The sequence below is a fragment of the Thrips palmi genome, unplaced genomic scaffold, assembly GCF_012932325.1.
Source record: "Thrips palmi isolate BJ-2018 unplaced genomic scaffold, TpBJ-2018v1 HiC_scaffold_16, whole genome shotgun sequence".
Lineage (NCBI taxonomy): Eukaryota > Metazoa > Arthropoda > Insecta > Thysanoptera > Thripidae > Thrips > Thrips palmi.
The window spans coordinates 430,460-451,642 of record NW_023144625.1 but is presented as its reverse complement, the minus strand read 5'-3'; the positions used below and the strand labels follow the sequence as shown (position 1 = coordinate 451,642).

General features: G+C 46.1%; 4 protein-coding genes across 4 annotated transcripts in view; 1 reads left to right on the top strand and 3 right to left on the bottom strand.

Annotated features, from left to right (window-relative positions):
• LOC117642109 (NFX1-type zinc finger-containing protein 1-like) overlaps positions 1 to 12,515 on the bottom strand; it is a 128,879-nt gene extending 116,364 nt beyond the window's left edge. The window contains exons 1-3 of the mRNA XM_034379950.1: positions 12,388 to 12,515; positions 11,841 to 11,930; positions 8,722 to 8,793 (exon numbers count right to left, since the gene is read on the bottom strand). Of these exons, the coding sequence (XP_034235841.1) occupies positions 8,722 to 8,793; positions 11,841 to 11,898 (130 nt within the window). The 5' untranslated portion in view covers positions 11,899 to 11,930; positions 12,388 to 12,515. The remainder of the gene's footprint in view (positions 1 to 8,721; positions 8,794 to 11,840; positions 11,931 to 12,387) is intronic.
• Positions 33 to 954, bottom strand: LOC117642112. The gene is made up of 3 exons (XM_034379954.1): positions 529 to 954; positions 351 to 422; positions 33 to 269 (listed from the first exon to the last, which is right to left on the bottom strand). Exons 1-3 carry the CDS (start codon positions 701 to 703, stop codon positions 34 to 36), a joined length of 483 nt encoding a protein of 160 aa, XP_034235845.1. The 5' UTR covers positions 704 to 954; the 3' UTR covers position 33.
• A 1,753-nt stretch (positions 12,516 to 14,268) lies between the features above and the next one.
• LOC117642327 lies at positions 14,269 to 16,020 on the top strand. Its single transcript, XM_034380403.1, has 2 exons — positions 14,269 to 14,740; positions 15,817 to 16,020. The coding sequence occupies exons 1-2, from the start codon at positions 14,579 to 14,581 to the stop codon at positions 16,018 to 16,020; spliced, it is 366 nt and encodes a 121-aa protein (XP_034236294.1). The 5' UTR covers positions 14,269 to 14,578.
• A 1,020-nt stretch (positions 16,021 to 17,040) lies between these two features.
• Positions 17,041 to 19,875, bottom strand: LOC117642326. Its single transcript, XM_034380401.1, has 10 exons — positions 19,719 to 19,875; positions 18,857 to 19,447; positions 18,684 to 18,778; positions 18,563 to 18,601; positions 18,275 to 18,485; positions 18,087 to 18,196; positions 17,801 to 18,002; positions 17,736 to 17,768; positions 17,210 to 17,416; positions 17,041 to 17,086 (listed from the first exon to the last, which is right to left on the bottom strand). The coding sequence occupies exons 1-10, from the start codon at positions 19,873 to 19,875 to the stop codon at positions 17,082 to 17,084; spliced, it is 1,650 nt and encodes a 549-aa protein (XP_034236292.1). The 3' UTR covers positions 17,041 to 17,081.
• Between the last annotated feature and the right edge of the window lie 1,308 nt (positions 19,876 to 21,183).

Below are 21,183 nucleotides of genomic sequence, written 5' to 3'. Positions count from 1 at the left end.
CCGGTTTCCACTAGTTCAATGATACACATCGATTCAGATTTTAATTCTCTTTATTTTACTGATGAACTTTTGACAGAGTTTTTGAGCCTCAATCACATTTATCAAGTTTTCCAATACAATTTTCAAGTGAGGGCAGTCCCCCAATTTACAACCATCCGCTGTTGGTACAGTCAATTTTGGTTGAGCCTTGCGAGCACAAGTTTGCTTTTTTTGCTGTACGCGATGTTGCCTGCCTTTGCGCCTGGGCTTCGTCTCCTTTTTTACTGCAACTGAAATGAGAGTTGTTATCAAGTTCAAATTTTATCTTTAAGCGCTCATTCGCGACGCGCTACAGTTTCACTCTAACTTACCAACTTGTTTCGGAGGAGACTCGCCATTATCACGCACGCCGACTGAGGACACAATCTCCTCACTAGGTGATACTGAAACAAAAACACACAGTCAATATAACCTCTCGATACATAGCATGACTTATTCCATGAGGGTAATATAACCTCTCTAGTCCCCCTTACTCGAGCTTTAACTTACCCGACGGTACGATCTCCTCTGCAGACACACCCCACAGAAGTTGTGCCATATCAGTGTCACTCAGTAGGCACACCTCTTCGCCTTCAGGCAGAGTAATAGTCGGCACCTCCATGATCGCGATCTGCTGACACTGACGGTCATGAGCACACTGACACGCAAGCTCTAGCGCTTCCATAGCGGAGCCGAGTAAACTGCTGACACGCGCGCGACGTGAGGCACCGCCGCTTTGAACTTTTGCGGTGGAACAGATACTCCAGCCATAATACTAATTAGGTAGCGCTCCTCAAGCGACATAAACGGGTACACAAACTGCATCAGAAACGCTCGCTTCCGCTCGCGATCCATCCCACACTGAGCACTCTGGACACACTGCGCGCCACCAAAAGAACATGTGACAGTCGACAGATGATCCACCCACGCAGTGATTTGAACCACGTACCTTGCCCACCCCACACACCCCCTCCTAACTCCGTCGACTGTCACATGTTCCCACTTTCGCTCCCACTTTGAGTGCGTTAACTCTCCTCTCTCTCTCTCTCTCTCTCTCTCTCTCTCTCTCTCTCTCTCTCTCTCTCTCAACCAGAGCGAGAGAGAGAGCATGTGCGAGAGCGTGCGCCGCGCGCTCCCGCCCCCGTCCCCCGCCCCCGTCCCCCGGCGAGGTAGGCAGCCCGCCACACGACGGCGCCCGCGAGGTAGGCAACACGCCGCACGTCGATTGATAACGCCCGCGAGGTAGGCAATCCCGTCATGCACCTCCCGCCGACGCCCGCAGGGTAGGCCACCCTTCATGCGCCACCCGCCAGCGCCCGCAGGGTAGGCCACCCTTCATGCGCCGCTGCGCTGCGGGCTCCAACCGACCATTGCCATTAGCATTAAGGGCTGGACCGCAACCACTGGCCTCGTGCTCCAACCGCCCGCAACCACTGGCCCCGTGCACGCGTATCTTACTCTCTCCGTTGACTGAATACCGCCAGCATCCACCATGCTGCAATCCGTAGCCTACAGCCATTGCAGGCCGCCTGGCTGTAAAGTCCAGCCGCGGCCCGGCTGGCGCCAGCAGCCAACACGCTGCGACGCGCAGCCTACAGCCGTGGCAGCCTACATGGCTGTAACGTCTAGCCACGGCCCGGCTGGCGCCAGCAGCCAACACGCTGCGACGCGTAGCCTACAGCCATTGCAGCTAAGTTGGCTGTGCGTGCACTGCAAACCTAACTGTCTACTTAGTACACACTTACAAATGCGTGCTTGCAAGTACACACTTACAAATGCATACTTGCAAGTAGACACAAACGCATGCTTGACGCCGTATAACTCCATGCGTCAAGCATGCGTTTGCAAGTGTCTACTTGCAAGCATGCATTTGTAAGTGTGTACTTAGTAGACAGTTAGGTTTGTAGTGTGGCAGCGTTTATAGGCTGCTTAGGGCAGCCAAAAAGCTTCTGTGCGCAGCTTCTGAAGCGTTTCACAGCCAAAGCGCTCCGTGAAACAGCCAGACCAGCCACTGCAGCGTGGATGGCTGCAAGGCCAGGACGTCGCGATGGCTGCGACATGGCTGCAAGGCAGCCACGGCAGCCATGCATACAGCCAAAAAACGGTCCATACAGCCATGCGTCAGCCTTTCTGCAGCCTTCTATTTTTACTCGGGGATCCACACTGATATTTCTATTGTGATGAGTTTCATACAGTTGGCAGGGATGAAAAGGCTAATGCGATTCCTTCAAATTCTTTGCAAACTCAAGTGTGTGCCTGAGGCATTCACCAGGAAGTGTGTGCCTGCCAGGCATGCACCAGGAAGTGTGTGCTTGCAGGCATGCACCAAGAAGTGCATGCCTGGCACACACTTGAGTTTGCAGAGTTCACGGCAGCAATAAAAAAATTATCGCGTTAAAAATGCATTAAGTCTCTAAAGTTCGGGCCGGTCTAGGCCCAGATTATCTCTGTTTTGGTGTGATAAAGTGATAACCACGCTAGAAAAGTGATAAATACGCAAATGCAATGCAATATTTATCGTACTTAAAATGCAATAACGTTTTTATGGCGCTAACAATGCAATACAAATGTTATTGTTTTTGAGTTCATTATTTCACTTGGGAAACAAGTGCAGTGGTTTGTTACGGACTTTTCTGGGATTACTAAAACAAGCCGGTGTTCGCAAAACGGTGTTCGAATAAGAGCATAAAATGTAGTATCCCTTTGACTAGTTACCCCAACCACAACTGTAACTTAAGCCCACAATAAATCGAAGTGAAAACACCCAAATATGCGATAAATCGAACAATTGAAGAAAAACCTCAGATGCACCATCTACGTGGGAACACTTTCTCTCTTGTTTAACATTAAATTACAAGATTCGGGTAGGCCAGTGCACACAAAATGTTTATGAAGAATTTTGTACGTCGTGATGCACGATTTCAAATCTGCGTGACGTGTTGCTAAAAATTGTGCAGAAATTCGCATAAATTTATGCATTTCACGCATTATGCAAATTCCCCGCATGCACGAAATCGCGCAAGTGGCAGGTACAAAATTCTACATAAACATTCACTCTCAGACTCGTAGAGACTTTTTATCTCTTGACGTAAAGGTTTTTGTGCAAACGTAATATGTACTATTTTCTCTTTAGCAATGCACTATTTTGTTCATTGTATAATGTATTTAGTCCATTAAACCGGACTTTTTGTCATTTGCAATGTACTTTTCAATTTCTACATGATCTCTTGACAATCTATCTTTAAGACGAACAAAATTGGGCACAGTTAAGGTAGTAGTAGCGCTCCAACACAAGTCAAGCGAGAGTCAAAAGTTTAAAAACGGTATTTTGAGAGTGAAAAAAATTTCTATGTCTTGAATTAACACTAGAAGCGCCGAACGGGCCAATTTGACCCATTTTGAGTTTCGAACTGTAATTTCGACTTTTCAAAATGAAAGTGGCAGCCCCCTAATTTCTGACTTTTCCTACAATGATGAAATGCGTCTAAATTCGAAATCTGGACGTTCTCGGACCATATTTGACCGAGATAAATTGACTTTTACCATAAAGCGCCAAGCGGGCCAAATTGACCCACACGGCATTTTGACCACATTTTCGCGTTTCTACACAGCGTAACGAGCTATGAACTGACTCTTCACCACTAAAAATAACTTACGTCATATTAGGAATGCGTTACGTCCGCGTTCATAGCGAAGTAGGCAACCCGCAATACATTTTCTGGCTGGAGACATCGTGCAGCTTCTTTTGACGTAAACTGCCAATGTCTTGGCCATTTTGGGTAACCCAATTGACTTCGAAACGCCCTACGGTGTCTCTGGAACACTGAAGCGCTAGTCTACCTTCAGTGGCACTCATAGCACGCTCAGCCCGAATCTTTGGGGGAAAGGACTCGATCTTTTACTCATGCGTAAAGAGATAAATAAAATGCCGAGGTTCACTTTGTTGCTCGCGTGTCTAGTGTTGCAAGGTAATTCACTTGCCTCCATACATTTTAACTAGTTCGGAAACTATTCATTCCCTAGATGTTTGCACAAGTCGGTCAGGACGATGGACGACACGGAAACCCATCTCCCTTCGGGGTGCAGCAGGAGCAAAACTGGTTAGGACAGATCATTGAATGCTAGTTGACGAACGGACGCAAATTAGAACCCACCACGCGCCTTGCTGGCTATGGCGAGTTTATTGAGTACCCGAGGGTCTTAATGGTCTACCGTTCAGTAATTTGATTAAAAATCACTATCTCGATCACAAGGCGATTACAATTATGCCATCTATTATCATCCAAAACGTTTCGGCAACGAGGCACAGTAGAAAACACCAAGAACAGCAAATCATGGTTTGCGGGTTGCCTACCTCGCCCCCTGTGACCCCCGTGCACCAAATTTTATCCTTTGACTTGCTAAGGGTCTTTAAATCCGTTTTAGGTTCCCTTTGAGTCGAAATGACGGTTCAAGAGTTGACATGTACGACGAAAATGCCCTTGGGTCAAATTGGCCCGCTCGGCGCTTTACGGTAATCCGAAAATCCGGCGCTTCTAGTGTTAATGTTTACACTTTGGGAAAAGACATTAAAATGCCTCTACAGTTCACTATTAGGGCGCAATGAATTTAAAAAGTGATGCTAGTTGTGCACTTGACTCTGGTCCTGTCTGCTAAATGACACATTATGTTGATTATTTTCGAAACGATGACGGAAACGACCCGTTTTCTTTGAGTAAGCAGATACAGTGCGTATTAATGCACCTTTGAACAAAAAACTTGAAGATTGAACTTCACTTCAAGTAATAAATAATTCAACATACGGGGCGCACCCACTGCAAACGCAACGGCGATACTACAGTTCATTTTTTGGCGATACAAATGAGTATCGCCAATAAACGGCCTTACGGAAAAGTAATGCCTTCAGAACGGCGATACAAAAAAGTATCGCCAAAATTTGGCAATACTTTTGGATGATGCCAAAACCAAGGCATTAAACTAAGGTCTTGTCCCCTTGATTTGTTCGACGTTTATTGCCAAATCGTGGCAATACTCCCAAGTATCGCCAAATTTTGGCGATACTTTTGTGTATCGCCGTTTTGAAGGCAATACTTTTCCGTAAGGCCGTTTATTGGCGATACTCAATTCGCCAAAAAAGGTACTAAAAGTATTGCCTTTGTATTTACAGTGCCGATGGGCAACATAACCTCAACCTCATAAGGCCAATGCTAATTTCAATTACTTATTGCTTAATATTTTCGACAGTGACTGTCCCTTTTCTTGACGGATCTAGATTCAGAAGGGTTCAATGCATATTCTCTGAAAGTTTCATGAAAAAGTTGGGTAAGGTTACCAAACATGGACCACTTTTTAAATAATCTTCTCTAGATCGAAATTAAGTATGGGTTGACTACTATTTTTGAATCTAATATTGATGTTTACCTCACTGGTCATATGGCTAACAAAAATGGTACCTCTAACTCGACCACTTTGGAAGTTGTGAAGACAAGAAAATATGGCTATTTTTGCTAAGGTTAGGTTAGGGTGGTCCAATCATGGATCACCCCACCAGCGTACGGACACAAAGCAAGGTATGCATTCAGTAGTCCCAAAATAACAAAGTAGTCTGTCCAAAGTGCACGATGAAAAATTTTGAAGTGACTGCGGTGATTGCTTGGCCCAGAATCAGGGGTGCAAAAATCACCTTTTTGAACGTCATTTTTCCATCGATTTTCGGGGGCCTGTTTTAGGTGTCTTTCTAAACGCAACCCTGCAGAGTAGAGAGACGCAGTTACAAACTTGTCAGCTTCACGTCGAACAGTCAAAGGGTCAGTCTAAGCAAGGAAAGACAGGAATTTAGAATCTGGTCACCTGGTCTTTAGTTATAGACCCCCAAACAGAAATGATCCACGTTTGGTACCCCGATCCATGTTCGGCACTTTTCACGTTTATGTTGTGCTACTACTACGTTAGGGAGGAGTACATTTGACGTTTGCTCAAAAAAACGCTATAAGCAAGAGAGAGTAAAGTCCATATGGGTCTGAGAGTGTTTGGTGTGTGCCAATTTTATGCTCTTTCGATCTGTGCAAATCGTTTTAACAAAAACGGATACAAATCCATAGTCTGGTAGAAGTCCGAAACCCTTTGCAGTTGCTGGGAGCATGGTTTCAGGGGTTCCCTCGGCCGTTGCCACCCGACCCTGGTTAACTAAGTGTGTGCACTTCTTGGTCAAGTACACACTTACAAATGCATGCTCGGCAAGTACGCACAATGCCTATGTTTAGCATGAAGTCACTACAAATCCAAAGGTTAAACTTCTCGCCACTCAAGAGGCGAGACGAAGTCTCGCCAAGTTATGGGCAGACCTGAAAGTCCCGCCAAAATTTGGCCCGACAAGAATGTCTCTGTGAGACTTGCAAGCATGCATCTCTAAGTGTGTACTAAGTAGACAGTTAGGTTCGTACACTGAAAATAAAGTCTAGTAACGATAACCAGAATTCTGGTACCAAATACCAGACTGTCTGATAGAATATAACCCAACTAGAATTCTGGTAAAAAATACTAAACCGTCTAGTTGGCCTCACTAAACCGTACCAGATTTATAGTTATCCTTAGAATGCCCTCAGGCCCCCTTCTGGTAGTTTTTACCACACATTCTGGTTAGTTCATATGCTTACAAAACTAAAGCAAAAAGTACAAAATAAAAATAAATAAATATTTTCGTAGCATTGAAACCTGAAGTGACGTCGATTTCCTTGAAGAACAACCTCTGCATTATTTTCCCCCTCCTTCTCTCCGGATTCGAACCGGGATCACACACTTGTGAGACGGGCACGTTACCACTGCGCCACCACGTCGCCTGTGGGTCGAGGGGATCCCCACCGGGTGACTCTCTTCGTGTCTGGCGTCTGCAGTACCACTCCTCCAAGAGCCTGTGCTTTGTAAAGCATGGTACGGAATTTCAACGGAAAATGTAACGCTTATTTTAGATCGGAGGTTGCCGTTTCGGTTTTCCGTTTGTGAAAAAGTCCAAAATGCTCTTCCGACCGTGAGGAACGGACGCTCCGTAACTCAAATTTCAGTCACGGATAACGTGTAACGGCCAGTCCGTATCCCTACGTAGTGACCGTTTCATGCGTTTCGTCAGAGAACTTTGCGTTACGGAGCGTCCGTGTCTCACGGTCCGTACAGCATTTTGTACTATTTCCCAAACGGAAAACCGAAACCGCAACCTCCGGTCTAAAATTAGCGGTGGGTGATTCCGTGCGTAGGGGCCGTTTTAGCCACCTTAGAAAGTCACGTAATCAATCTTGCTTGTTCAGCCGGAATTTTGCCTAGGTGGCATCAATTGAACCCTAGGAAGACACTCTGAGCGTGGGCGAGCTACAAGTTGACTTTCGTTTTCTCCCCCTATAAAATATGACGGAATTTACTGAAAATATGACGGAAATTACGCTTGAAGGAAATTACAAACAGGTGTTTCCGGCTCACTGCAAATGCCTATCGCCACAGAAATAAGCCATAAGTTTGGCACACTAATTCAACGTCAAGACACATCTTTTCACGTGTAGGATGTCTTTCAAAACCTGATAGAAGAGGAGCGAGAGGGGCATACGGAAATTACACCAATTGTTACAACCCACCCATTTCACACGTAACTTCCACTCACACACTCACCCCCCTCGCTTTTTCGCCACCGAAACTCGTTCAGTAGGTAAACAGACCGTGCTGATTATAAATACGGCGGTGGTTTTGAGCAGGGAGCACTCCTAGTAGTTTTTGTGACGCTTACTTTGAAACCGCTAAGGTAAAAGTCGGAGTACGGTGGACATTTAATACGCGTTCTGAAAGTACACTTCCAATAGGGTACTTTCGTAGAATCCTGAACCGGAAGCAAGCAGACCAGCAGACGCCTAATTGGCCGGAAACTAACCTCTCTTCGGATCCAAAACTAAAGCCGAGCTGTACAAATATTGCTCGCGAAACACATATGCACTGCAAACAAGTATCAAACAACTGTTTATGTTCAAGTTTGGCCGATACGTTTGACGAACGTCTCTTTCCCATGTCAAGTTTGGATCTACTTCCGCCAACATGGCGTCTGTGTGCTTCCGGTTCAGGGATCTAGTACTCTATTAATATACGATCTTCAAATTCAAGCAAGATAGTCACTATTAGTTAGAGATTTGATGCGTGTGTGTGGAATTCGAAGATTTGAATGGAACAAAGGGTTATAGAGCCGCAAAGTTGGTGTAAGGTGCGAATGGACATGACGAAACTTACAAAATCGACCCTTTTGGCCCCTCTCCCGCGTCACATGTTAGCTTTGAAAGTCCGTATACAAAGGGAACAAGCTAGTCTAGTGCCAAACAAGATTCTTAAGTGTATAAATGGACTGCACTCGAATAAGTTCGCTCTGGGGAGGGTGTGGACACGAAAACGACCTCTACGCGCGGAATCACCCCGGTACATTTTCCGTTAAATTTCCGTACCACGCTTTACAGAGCACAGGCTCTTATGGGAGGAGTGGTACGGTAGATGTCCGTATCGCCATTTCAGGGGGTATACGGAACGCCGTAGCATTCTCCGTATCAGACACTGATTTTTTGCAGTGAACGATTCAAGAGCCAATGAACACAAAAGATTCACCTAATTTAGCAAGAGCCATAGATTGGTTAGCTTTGCAAGCTTTTACGTAAGTTAAGACGAAAAGAATGATGATACCTTCGCTGGCAGTCCATCTGGGCAGCAGGGAGTCGCGTCTGTCGCCGTGTTGAGGCAGACGACGGCGTTTGGCTGCAACGACGAGAATGGCATATCACGACACTTTTTTTACTTTCTTTGCACTGCCAATCCAAGTGTGAGACAGTCTCACACAACTTAGTGCGAACCACGATGTCTCACGCTGACAAGTGTGAGCCACGTTTGTCCCACGCTTGCAAGTGTGAGACATCATTTGGCTCACACTTACAAGTGTGAGACACGGCTTGTCCTACACTTATTGCCTATGGTTCCCAGTGGTTTAAAGCCACAGGATCCACGCTCGTAAGTGTGGGACGAACTGGGTCTCACGCTTTCAAGTGTGAGACATACTGTGACTCACACTTGCAAGCATGGGACACACGTGGCTCACACTTGTAAGCGTGAGACATCGTGGTTCGCACTAAATAGTGTGAGACTGTCTCACAGTTGGATTGGCAGTGTGGGAATGTCACATCATCATTAAATCAATTTAGCCGAGATTAACACACTGGTCGTCCGCCTCCCGGCCCGAGAGCCCGGCGCAGCCACCGTGTTCAATCAGAGGAAATTCGGCTGATGTCAAAATACAAAGGCCTGTAAAATTGGAAGTTTTCGTGATATCGGTTTCAAAAATTCGGTACGGGACAAGTTCAACCAAATCGACTAGGGCCATCGAATCGAATGTCGAAGACGTCGTGTCATTTTTTCTAGCATATTGAGGCCTGATTACAAACTATCTAAAATCGAACATCAAATTTGGATCGGATTTCTTTTGACCCCCCGGATGTTGTCTTACCAATCAGAACTATCCTCTCAGAAAAGTACCAGTCAATCAGAGGTGCGCGAAAATACATCTGGATTTTCCAATCAGAAAACATCCTGACCGAACGATAAGAAATTTCCTGATAGGCATTCTGATGAAATTAACACGCACACTGTGGCAAAAAGGTACGGAAAATTCTGTTAATTTTTTGCCAGGATTCTCCGTAGTCCTCTTATCAATATTTTCCGTAGGGCCGTACAGTATTCTTTGTAAGTCCGCACAGTCTTCTCCGTAGGACCTGGAAGACTGTATAGTCCTACGGAGATCACTGTAAGGTCGTACGGAGAATACTGTGCGGTCCTACGGAAAATACTGTAAGAGCCCACGGAGAATATTGATAAGGGGGCTACGGAGAATTGATCCAGGAAGCGGAAGAAGGGGATAACTCAATTTTGGCCATTTTTCAGGAGAAACAAAAAACTGTTAGCAGGGAAAACTAAAACAAAACAAATGAATGTTGCAGATGTTAATAATTTCAAAAAGCATTAGTAAAATTTTGGAAAACAAATCAAAAGTGTAAGGTCACTCCGTAGAGGATTTCTGCGACTTATCACTTTCCGTTGAAATGGAAAACAGAGTCAGCTCACCTTATATTTCCTAAACAAAGTGGAATTTGGAGACAAGTCAAGTGGAACAATAGTCTGCATAAAGTGTATGTTACTCTGGTGTATTTTTTGGACTTAGCTCTTTTTTCCAACTTGAAATTTAAAATTAAGGGGGGTTAAGTTGAGTTGATTCTTTTTACACTGGATCCATAAAAACACAAGTTGAGTAATATCCTTTTGCCAATTTGTCAAACGGACTCATGTAGACTAAGGTTGAGTTATCTCCATTTTCCAATGAAATTTAGACCGTAAAAGGGGTTAAGTTGAGTTGTACCCTTTTTCCATGTGGATTTTCTCCTAAACTGCTTGGAATTCAGTCAAATAATTTGGTGTAATGATGTAAACCATTCTAAGGCACAATAATAAAATAAAAACTCAATTTGGGGATAAGTCAAGTTATTCCCTTCTTCCGCTTCCTGGATCAATTACCACAAGCTGTTCACAGAATTTTCTGTAGCTTTTTGCCACAGTGCAGTGACTCAGATCCGTTATTTCGATGGAATCAAGATATTTTGTGCACCCTCAAAACGTCGCAAACTATTTTTGGCCTTGCAAAGAATAGTAGCTTGTCATCACAAAGTATTTTGAGCATGCTAAGATTACCTAAAAAATACTTAGTAATTTACGAACTCTTTCTTTGTACAACAAATTAAATAGCTTGTAGCTTGCTCACATGTGCTCGAAATACTTCGTAAAGCTTTATCACTCTCATTCCAGGAACGTGACATCACGTTGAAACGAACGTGACAAAGTGTCACGTTCGTTTGAGCATTGTGTCACGTTCGTTTCAATGTGAACGAGCTGGTTTTCGGCCAATTCACACCCAAACGAATGTGACACAATGCTCGAACGAACGTGACATTTTGTCACGTTCGTTTCAACGTGATGTCACGTTCCTAGAATGAGAGTGATCCGTTGCACATCCTCGTGGCATATGACGCGCTTGCGAGGCTCACCACAGCCCCCCCCCCCCCCCGGGCCAATCTGCGCGGACTTATCTCCAGGGAGAGAGTACTGTATCGGGTGTACAGTAGCGCTGGAGTTGGCATTCCTGCCGGGCTGGAGGCGATAACGGGCGACTTCGACCCGCCGGCGCTGCACGGCCGCCTGCCCTCACGCAGTGTACGTAGCAGGCTGCGAGATACCAAGGGCGGATCCAGAATCTGCACACTAAATGTACAATTTTGTACGTGGTGATGCACGATTTCAAATCTGCATGACGTGTTGCTAAAAATTGTGCAGAAATTCGCATAAATTTATGCATTTTCACGCATAATATTATGCAAATTCCCCGCATGCACAAAATCGTGCAAGTGGCACGTACAAAATTCTACACAAACAATTAGTGTGTACATCGTGGGACCAAAAAAGGCCCACGACATTTATTGTGCGGCTTATTTATTTTTTGCAATTAAATTGGCCAGCCGTTTCGAGTAGCCTACCCGAAATTGTCAATGCTGGGCCCTTACACTGTCAGAAAAAAAGTCCGTAAATTTACGGAGAAAGTTACTCTAACTGATACTTCCCACCTCGTCAGAATTTGGCATTGCAGGCGTACAGGCAAGCAGATAAAGATTTCAAGGCAGGACTTGATAAGTTTTTGGCGTTGGTTTGGGTCATCGGAAGGTATGTCCAATCTTGTTTCATTTCAAGAATGGGTTACATTTACTCACTCGGTTCTGGGCTGCGGGCAGCACTCCTTTTGCCCAGGCGGTCATGTGGACGGAACATTGCTGAGTATGGTGTCCAATGGCAAGTGTAACCTACAGAGTCAAAAAACACAACAAGGCTATTAACATTACTGTACAAAAAAGTACGGTAACGATTCCGCAGAGATCTCTGCAAAGCCGGTGGTAAGCTTGCTTGCCACAAATTTGGCAAGCCGATTTGAATGCCAAAATTATCCCAGCTTTGGTCGAAAATCTTCGTCAGCTTGCCAAAATTTTGGCCAAATTTTGGCATGCTGAGTGGTATTTCCGGGCCAAGCTGGCCAATTTTTGGCATTCGAAACGGCTTGCTAAATATGTGGCAAGCAAGCTTACCACCTGCTTTGCAGAGGCGAGCAGCTTGTTAAAAATAAGCAAAATTGAGGTTAATCTTAATCGTAAAGGGTGACGTTTTGATATCAGACTGACACCGTTAGACCTTGTTTTAACTTCATTTCAACTTGAATGTACCCACTGAGTTCGAATTTGACAGGGCAACGCCCTACACACTAACCGTTCAGGACGGCGACCCGGCGCGCAGCGCAGACAGCCGTGTGCAGCGCAGCGATGCAGCACGCAGCGGTCACGACGACGACGCACTGAACACTCACTCTCTGCTCCCAGGCGCGGTATTCCCCTGGCCTGGCCACGGCCTGCTAGACTGCCGGCCGGCGACTGCACTTTGGCTAAACAACGGACGGGGGGAGGGTGGGGGGAAGCGGGGCGGTGTGGCGTAGAGCAGTTGTGCGAAGCTGGCTGTCCACTACCTCCTCCCTCCTCCCCGCCCAGAGGTCGGCGTCATGACGCGCTTCTGGATGGCGACGCGGGCAGCGGTGAGCGGACGCGGGTCTGGCTGTCGTCTGCTGCGCCTATCCGGGGATGAGTCAGTGAGTCGGGTAAAGGAGCTCTGGCCCGGAAGAAGAAATACAGAAGTCAGTAATGACAGCTTCTATGAGAAATGTCCACACCCTCAGATTCTTATGATGAAAGGGCCATCGTAACTTACGTTGAAATAAGAACATACGTATTTCAATAAAATTCATGCGTAATACGATGATATACATGCGTAATGGGTAAAGTGCCGAACATGGATCGGGGTACCAAACATGGATCATTTCTGTTTGAGGGTCTATATCTGAAGACCGGGTGGCCAGATTCTAAATTTCTGTCTTTCCTTGCTTAGACTGACCTTGACCCTTTGACTGTTCGAAGTGAATCTGACAAGTTTGCAACTGCGTCTCTGTACTCTGTAGGGTTGCGTTTAGAAAGATACCTAAAACAGGCCCCCGAAAATCGATGGAAAAATGACGTTCAAAAAGGTGATTTTTGCACCCCTGATTCTGGGCCAAGCAATCACCGCAGTCACTTCAAAATTTTTCATCGTGCACTTTGGACAGACTACTTTGTTATTTTGGGACTACTGAATGCATACCTTGCTTTACGCTGGTGGGGTGATCCATGATTGGACCACCCTAACCTAACCTTAGCAAAAATAGCCATATTTTCTTGTCCTCACAACTTCCAAAGTATACAAAGTAGGTTTACGCCAGACCGCGTCTTGTCGTAACAGGCTTCGCGATGTCTCGCTGCCTGTTCCTCCAATCCGCGCCTGGCAGTAGTATGGGAGGGACTATTGGACGCTTTTCCCACGGGATGGACTTTCAGACACCTTGAGCGGGTGTAACCTAAGTGAACCTAAGCAGGTCATGATCTTGAGCGGGTGTAACCTAAGTGAACCTAAGCAGGTCGTGATCTTGAGAGGGGCTAACCTAACCGAACCTAGGCAGGTCAGGACCCGTCCCTGTGGTCGGACTTTCAGACACCTTGAGCAGGGCAGAGCTAAGGTGGACCAGCCTCGGCGCGCTCCCCCTTCTGGTCCCGCCGCGAGGCGAAGCCGCGGCGCGCTCCCCTCCCTCGGCCCGCCCCTGCCACCGCGCCGCGGCCGTGTGTGGAGCGGTGCCGCCAGCTCGCCGTGAAGCCGCGACGAGGACAAGGTGCGCACCACACCTGTGCCACCGGTCCTCCGGTGGGTCTTGGAGTGGTCCGCGCTGCGCCGCGCGCACCACGGGGCCCCTGCAGCAGCTTGCAGCACAGCGCCGTGAAGCAGCGCCGCGTAGCGGCCGCCGCGCTAACTACTGGCCTCAACAATGCTCACCGCGTGCCACTGCGCATCGCTTCTGCGCAGCGCGCCGCAGCGCGCCGAAGCAGACGCCGCTCGACTAAGCTTCATTTCTCTTTTACCGACTCTTATTTCTCTCATCATTATGATCGGAACAGTATTTCCTATCGCCTCGTGCACTCTGATTTCTTTAATGTGGTCCTCGCTGTCGATAAACACAAGTTCCGTGCCGGCTGTCTGCAAGCTTTAGCCTCCAACCCAAAGCCGACGGAGCGCAACAGGTTTTTAGTGTTTTTAACCGTGTATCAACGTTTCCGAAGAGAAAAAATACTGCGAGACGATTTTAAATGATGAATGCAACCAACTTTTCTTTTCGGCGCGTTCAAAATCACTCGCAATCTCGCTATGAGAGTAACGCGTCCGGGAGGTTCGCTGTGATTCGTCTAAAATACCGATTTTTGTCCAATGAGCGAAAAGCGCGCGAAACCCCCTCCCCGCCGGCGGGAGGAAAAGGGGAGGGGGTGGTGGATAAATTGAGGCGCGCCGGCCGGCCGGCCACTTGTTGTTCCGCTGCTGTTGTGAGAAGATGAGCCGTTGCGAAATCTGGAAGGGCCGTGCCCTGGAGTCGGAGTCGGAGTCCTCCTCGTCGGAGTCATCGACGGGGACAGTGTCGTCGTCGGAGGAGGACGAGTCCATGGTCGTCGACGTCGAGGCCATCGAGCTTCACGCGGAGAAAGACCTCGAGTTGGTGAGTAGAGTGCGTGATTCTCGTAGGGCGAAGCTCTGCCTGTTTGTCCTCCCGGTGCGATTACATCGCTCGGTAGAATTTTTCTAAGGCGGAAGCTATGCCCGATTTCGTATCGGTGCGTGGCCGCTCGACTCTATGTAGAGCCGTAGCGTTTCCTCGCACCGTATTTTCTAATTCAAATCGGTAACCTCCAAAATTTATTTTCCCTTCCAGCTCTGTTGAGTCAGTTCCGTTTTCTTGTCGCGAGTGCAGTGTTCGTTCAAACCGCGTCATGTTTTAACTTGTCTGCCTTGCCCGTGTCACGCCTCACCGTGCCGGGCAGGCTGTGTTACGTTCAAACCGCGTCATGTTTTAACTTGTCACCGGCCGGCCGGCGTGTCCGTTTGTCCGGCGCGCGCTTCTCGGAATCGCGCCACGCCACGCCGTGTCATGGCTGGCTGTGCTGCGCCGCGCAGTAGATTGAGTCCTAACGTCGCGTTCATGTTCGTCGTCATGCACCCCGTGTCCCCGCCTCGTTTGAGGCGTTTCCGCGAGCGTGGGAAACCTTTCCCGCCGGCGACCGGCCGCAGTCAGCTGACTGCCGCGCCGACTCGCTCTCTCTCGCACCTCAGACTGGCTCACGGCTAGTCGCACCCCCTCCCTTACAGTGTACCGGCGCTGCGCGGTGCAGCGCTGGGCCGGGGTTCGAATCCCAGCCGTGTCGCGCTCGGTATAGTTAGTCTTCCTGGTGTGGTATAGTTCGTCCGAGTGGGTGGGTGGGAGTGACGCTGCCATGGGTCCCTGTCTACGTCTGTGTAAGTCGCCTGCCTTGCGCAGCCCATCAGTGCTTGCTTGCTTGCTTCTGAAATTCTCGCCAAAGCATGTGTTTTGCTTTCTTGAAGTTTTTGAAGCTTTCCGTCTCAGTGTACGTCTCCACGTGTATTCAGTGCTAAAGAAATGTGAATACAGTTTGAATCGTACACCGTGATTTCGCACGCCAATATCTGCGGTTCCACTGAGAACGGCCGGTAATGGCATGTGATTTTCTTTTTGTTTTGTCGTGGAACTAATCGTTTCTTTACCCTTAATGGTTTCAGTCGAGCGAAGATGATGATGACACCCCCGGCACCGTCGTCGACGTCGCCACCGGCCCCTCAGCAGGGGATGATGAGGCGGCCAGGCACGCCTGGGAACCAACACCACTTGCTGAGAAGGTGCCGGCACCACCGGCCGAGTGGCTGCCACCTTTACCGCCGGCCCTAATAGAAAAACGAAGTCCCACAGAAGTCCACAATCCGTAATCCCTCCGAAGTCCGTACTCGAAATCCCCCTGAAGTATCTAGATGGTGCAAACCAGGGATTAGGGATTTCGAAAGGTCGGGGAGGCAGAATCCCTCCCTAGTCCTTCTCAAATCCCTTTTCAGTCCCTTTTCAGGGGGTGGGGGAGGGCTGCGGCGCGCCTGCAGGGTAGGCCACCCGTTCGCTCAGGCGTGTGCCGGGCGTGCCTACCTCAACCTCGACAGGCGCCTTCGTGGAGCGCCTGCAGGGTAGGCCACCCGTTCGCTCTGGTGTGTGCCGGGCTTGCCTACCTCAACAGGCGCCCTGGTGACACAAGGAGGAAAAAACGAATCTCACAAACTGGATTATTCTGCTTTTTGTTTTATTAACAAAACATTCTTTCTTTGTCTAGAACACAATGGCTTAAATAAAAACTATTTTGAAATAAACAAGAGTAAACTTTGAAAGTAGTAAGCACAAAGGTAACTCAAAGACTACAAGTACTCAAGATGTATTAAGGAACAAAAAATTAAAAAATAGAAGTACACATGTCAATGAACTATCAAGAAACATTATCGTCTAGTCAACTCAGTGCGCACATGAGAAAGCAAACAAATAAAATAAAACAAAATGATATAAAATTACAGCTTGGTCAGAACAGTACCAGGAACCATATTCTTGAAAGTCAACTCAGTGCACATGAGAAAGCGAACAAATAAAATAAAAGAAATGATATAAAATTACAGCTCGGTCAGAACAGTACCAGGAACCATATTCTTGAAAGTCAACTCAGTGCACATGAGAAAGCGAACAAATAAAATAAAACAAATGATATAAAATTACAGCTCGGTCAGAACAGTACCAGGAACCATATTCTTGAAAGTCAACTCAGTGCACATGAGAAAGCGAACAAATAAAATAAATGATATGAAATTACAGCTCGGTCAGAACAGTACCAGGAACCATATTCTGGAAAGAAAAGATACATTTGTAGAAACGTGGTTGTGAACAGAAGCCCAAATTTACGAGAAAAGTGTTCTTACCTGCTGATGAATAGGGGGGGGGGCTCTGCCAGGTAGACCAGTCATGCTGCAATTAACAGTTACTTTTAGTATGTGAAGCTGTTTGCACTCTTTGATACTTGAACTTTCCTTCCCCTCTATTCTATTTAAGCACGAGCAAGTGATAATGAGAGCTGTGTTGAGTGCTTACCTGCTGAGGTGGTTGTTGAACGTTGGAATACTGTGGGTACAGCGGGAATGATGGCCCCTGTGCATATGCAGATGCAGACTGTGGGTATTGCGGTGGTAGCTGCTGGGGGAACTGGTACTGAGGCTGAGGCTGTGGATATTGCGGAGGTGGCTGATGAGGTTGAGAAGGTACTGGTGGGCACCACTGTACATCCCATGCAGACTGAGACTAGGAAACAAAAAGTAAAAAGGGGTAATCTATTTTATCAATTGAACCTAATTTAATCTTGAGTGATTTCAACTTGCTGTGTTAGACACTGTCAAGACACATTAAACTGGCTTTAAACTGGTGTAAAATAAACCATAACTAGTCCAAAATCCCTCTGTCAGATGTGAAGCAGTAAATTAGAATTTGGTAAAAATTCTTAAGACTGTCACTGGTTTATACTAGCCTAAAAATAATTCTATCAAAACTTTTGTTCATATGGTTGTTGAAGGCTTAATTACTTAAACAAATGCAATTTGAGGAAGAAAATATTGATAATTACCTGGAAGGTGATGTCTCCAGCTGGCTGAACAGGCTTGAGAGGCTGGAGAGGCTGAACCACAGTACTCTGCTGAAACTTTGCTGGAGAGGCAACAACCAATGAAGTCTTCTCCTTCATTGGAGTCTTCTCCTTCGTTGGAGTCTTCTCCTTCGTTGGAGTCTTCTCCTTTGTAGGAGAGTTCACCTTAGTAGGGGAATTCTCCTTGGTTGGCGTCTGATCAAGCCCGACTGCTTTCTTCTTTTGTTTGCTCTTACGTGTAATTTTTACCTGGAGAAAAAAAGAGCCATTGGAATATCTAATTCTCCTCCCAAAAAATTTAACAACAAAACAATTTGAAAATGTAATTCCAACCTTGGGCGAAGATTCCTCCTTTGGCGAGGCCTTTACTGCTGATATTTTTTTGGTTACCTCCCTAACAAACTCATTCCAAGTAAGGGGTGGAGTGTACTCGGTTACAAAATCTAAAAATAGTGTGACATTTAATTTAAAAAAAAAATACATTAACAATATGTTATTGAAAAGAAATAGTGGTATCTTACCATAAATTGCAGACATATCAGCTGCAGGTATAGATATACTGCCCTTCTTTCTACCCATTGCAGTCATTTGCATTAGTTGATCATTCCCGTAAATATGAACCAATGTCTTTCGAACAAAATTAGTGGCAGACTTCTGCAGCTTATGGTCCAGGACCAAAACATTCCGTCCACCTTTATTAATGCGAAGGCAGTGGCCCTTCTTGAGACGAACCTGAAAAGAAAAAGGAAAGAATTTAATAAGCAATAGATAAAGCCAAAATTTCTCATCTTGTTCTCTTGTTGACATACCATCTTTTGACCTGGAACTTCAATTGGCTTGGCATAAACCTAAAATAAAATACAGAGAGATTAATTGCTGTCCTATGAAAGAAACTTCCTGATAAGTGCTGTAATCTAAATAAACACTTGCCTTGCTGGAGGGACTGCTTTCAGTTTCAGAAGTGAGAGACGTAGAACCAAAGCACTTGAGCAAATACTTCAGAAATGATTCAGTGTTAGGATTCTCTGTTGGGCAGAAATTTAAAATTAGAGCAGTTGAAGTACTCAAAAGATGAAAAGTAAAAGCAATGGAGTGATACTCACTGAAATCTTTAATTTCCCTATCACCTTCACCATCACCTTCATCTTCACTACTTTGATCACTCTCACCGATTACATTGTTGTCAGTTGGCCGCAGGCGAATACCAGTACCAAGAGGAATTTCACCATTAAGAGTTGCCATGCCGTTGACATCATTAATGTTTTCATTCACATCACCCATTTCGTTATTATCATGGGGTTCATCCTCTGAATCAGCCGCATCATCATCGGAGAGAACTTCAGGAAACATAGACCTGGAGGTGGAAGGATTGTCAGAGCTTTTGGACGAGTTCCCCAATGAGAAAAGATTTCGGGTAACAGAACGCCGCTGAAGATCTTCCTGCTCTTTTTCATCCGCTTTCTTCTGAGCAAGGGTCTTCGACTTTTGTTCTTCTGAAACCTTTCGTTTTGTTGCACGTTGGGGAGAGCTGAGCTGAACACGCTCCCCCAACGCCCGGCTAACTTCCTTGCTTGTAGCCACTTTCCCAACCCTTTGGACTCTCTTCGTTGATCTCTTTGAGGGAACTTCCTCATTCTTCTTCTTGATCTCTGCATGCAGCTTCAACTCTGCCTCTTCAATTACCTTCGAGTTACCTGGAAGTCAAATAAATTCAGTTATAAATCAAGTGCATGCAAATAGCATACCATTCTAAGCGACAAACAGGTTATGCTTCATTACAGCCCAGTAATGGTAGATTTTAAGATAGATAAGTATTAGCATCAAAATATTCTAGACAATGAGACACAAAGCCTATGACCGATGCGCGCACAGAAACATTGCAGAGGTTATGGCAGTTGAACACCAGTAAAACAAGATAAGAACAGAAAGGCGAACACAGGTTTTGATCCAAAGATTCAAACTTACCACTGATTTTAACTATTCGGCCTAAGTATTCCTTGCCATTTGTGTATCTAATCATACCCAAGGCCCCTTCACACCTCAACTCGCTAGGAATTTCTGGCAGCGGCCACACATCCCATCGACCCTCATGCACCCAGTGCACGAGACACGTAGGAGCCATTGCACCTGCACCGAATTTGAACAGGGACCAGAGGAAAATTGATCCACAAAAGGTCCAGAAGCAACACGCAACAACAGGTCGTACACTAAAAACCGCGCCAATTCCGACGATGACCGAACCGGCTGGCCGTTAGGCTGAGCACGGCTTGCTAGATACTTCTTGACCACTGCAGTCAAAAGCAGTTATGTGGTGGTGATATTTTATTCCTTTTCGCATAGAAAAATTGAAACTTCACCAGCAGATCACTCTAAAAAAAAATTAAATCAAATATAACAAGACCGAACCAAAATAAGTCCCAACAGGAAATTTCCGAAAGACATTGTCAGGCGTTTAGTATCTTACTTGACTCTGCTTGTAGAACCCAGGGGAGAGGGGAGAAATAGTCGCAAAAGGCGGAAGATCAGGTATTTACATCAGATCACTATTTCATTCAGTAATTCAGGTGTGATGGTCATGAGTACGTGTCAACGAAATGTCTGATGAAGAGTCTAGGTGGTCTCGACGTCGTCGGTTGAACCAGGCATACGCTGCTGGGCGCGAAGATGGTGGTAGCGACTTGTCGTCATCCTCTGCATCGTCTGCTTCGAATGAGGGACCGGAGCCAAGGCGACGACGAATCGCAGGTAAATTACGATACAAAACTTGTGTTTTTTAAAACACACCTTCAGAACGCAGATGTCGTGATAAATTTGACTCCTCAGTGGCCTCATTGGGTTCCTTACTTCTTTACTGGCTTAAGTATGGTAATGTTTCTGATCCCGGCAACTAACCTAACCAGTACACTTAACTTTTCAAAACAAATGTCCTAAAACTTATGTTTCAACCAAGATGAAGTGTAGCATCCTTATTAGTTGTCATTTTAATGCTCTTTACTCTTGTTTTTCTTTCTCTGACAGGATTAGTTTTATAGATTTTGTACATGGAACATCATATGCAAGTATATTTACATTTGTTGTTATTTGTTTTCAGAGTCCAGCTCTGATGAGACTGACAGTGACAATGATGGAGATGAAATTATCGAGTCAGGAGACAATGAGGAAGAAGAGGAGCAAGATGAGGAGGAAGCCGAGAATGAAAGCGTTGCTGAAGAAGATAATGTGAACATGACCGAGGAGGAGGATGAGGGCCAAATGCATGGAGGAGAGGATGCGGACCACAATGAAGATGACGTGGACAACAACGGAGAAGCAGGACCTAATGAAGAACAAGGTAATTAAATGGAACCTTATTTCATTTACTTTGGTTGGTTTGTTGGTCTCTTTGTTATTACCTTGTTTTATTTAAGGTGGTGATCCAAACCTTGAAGAT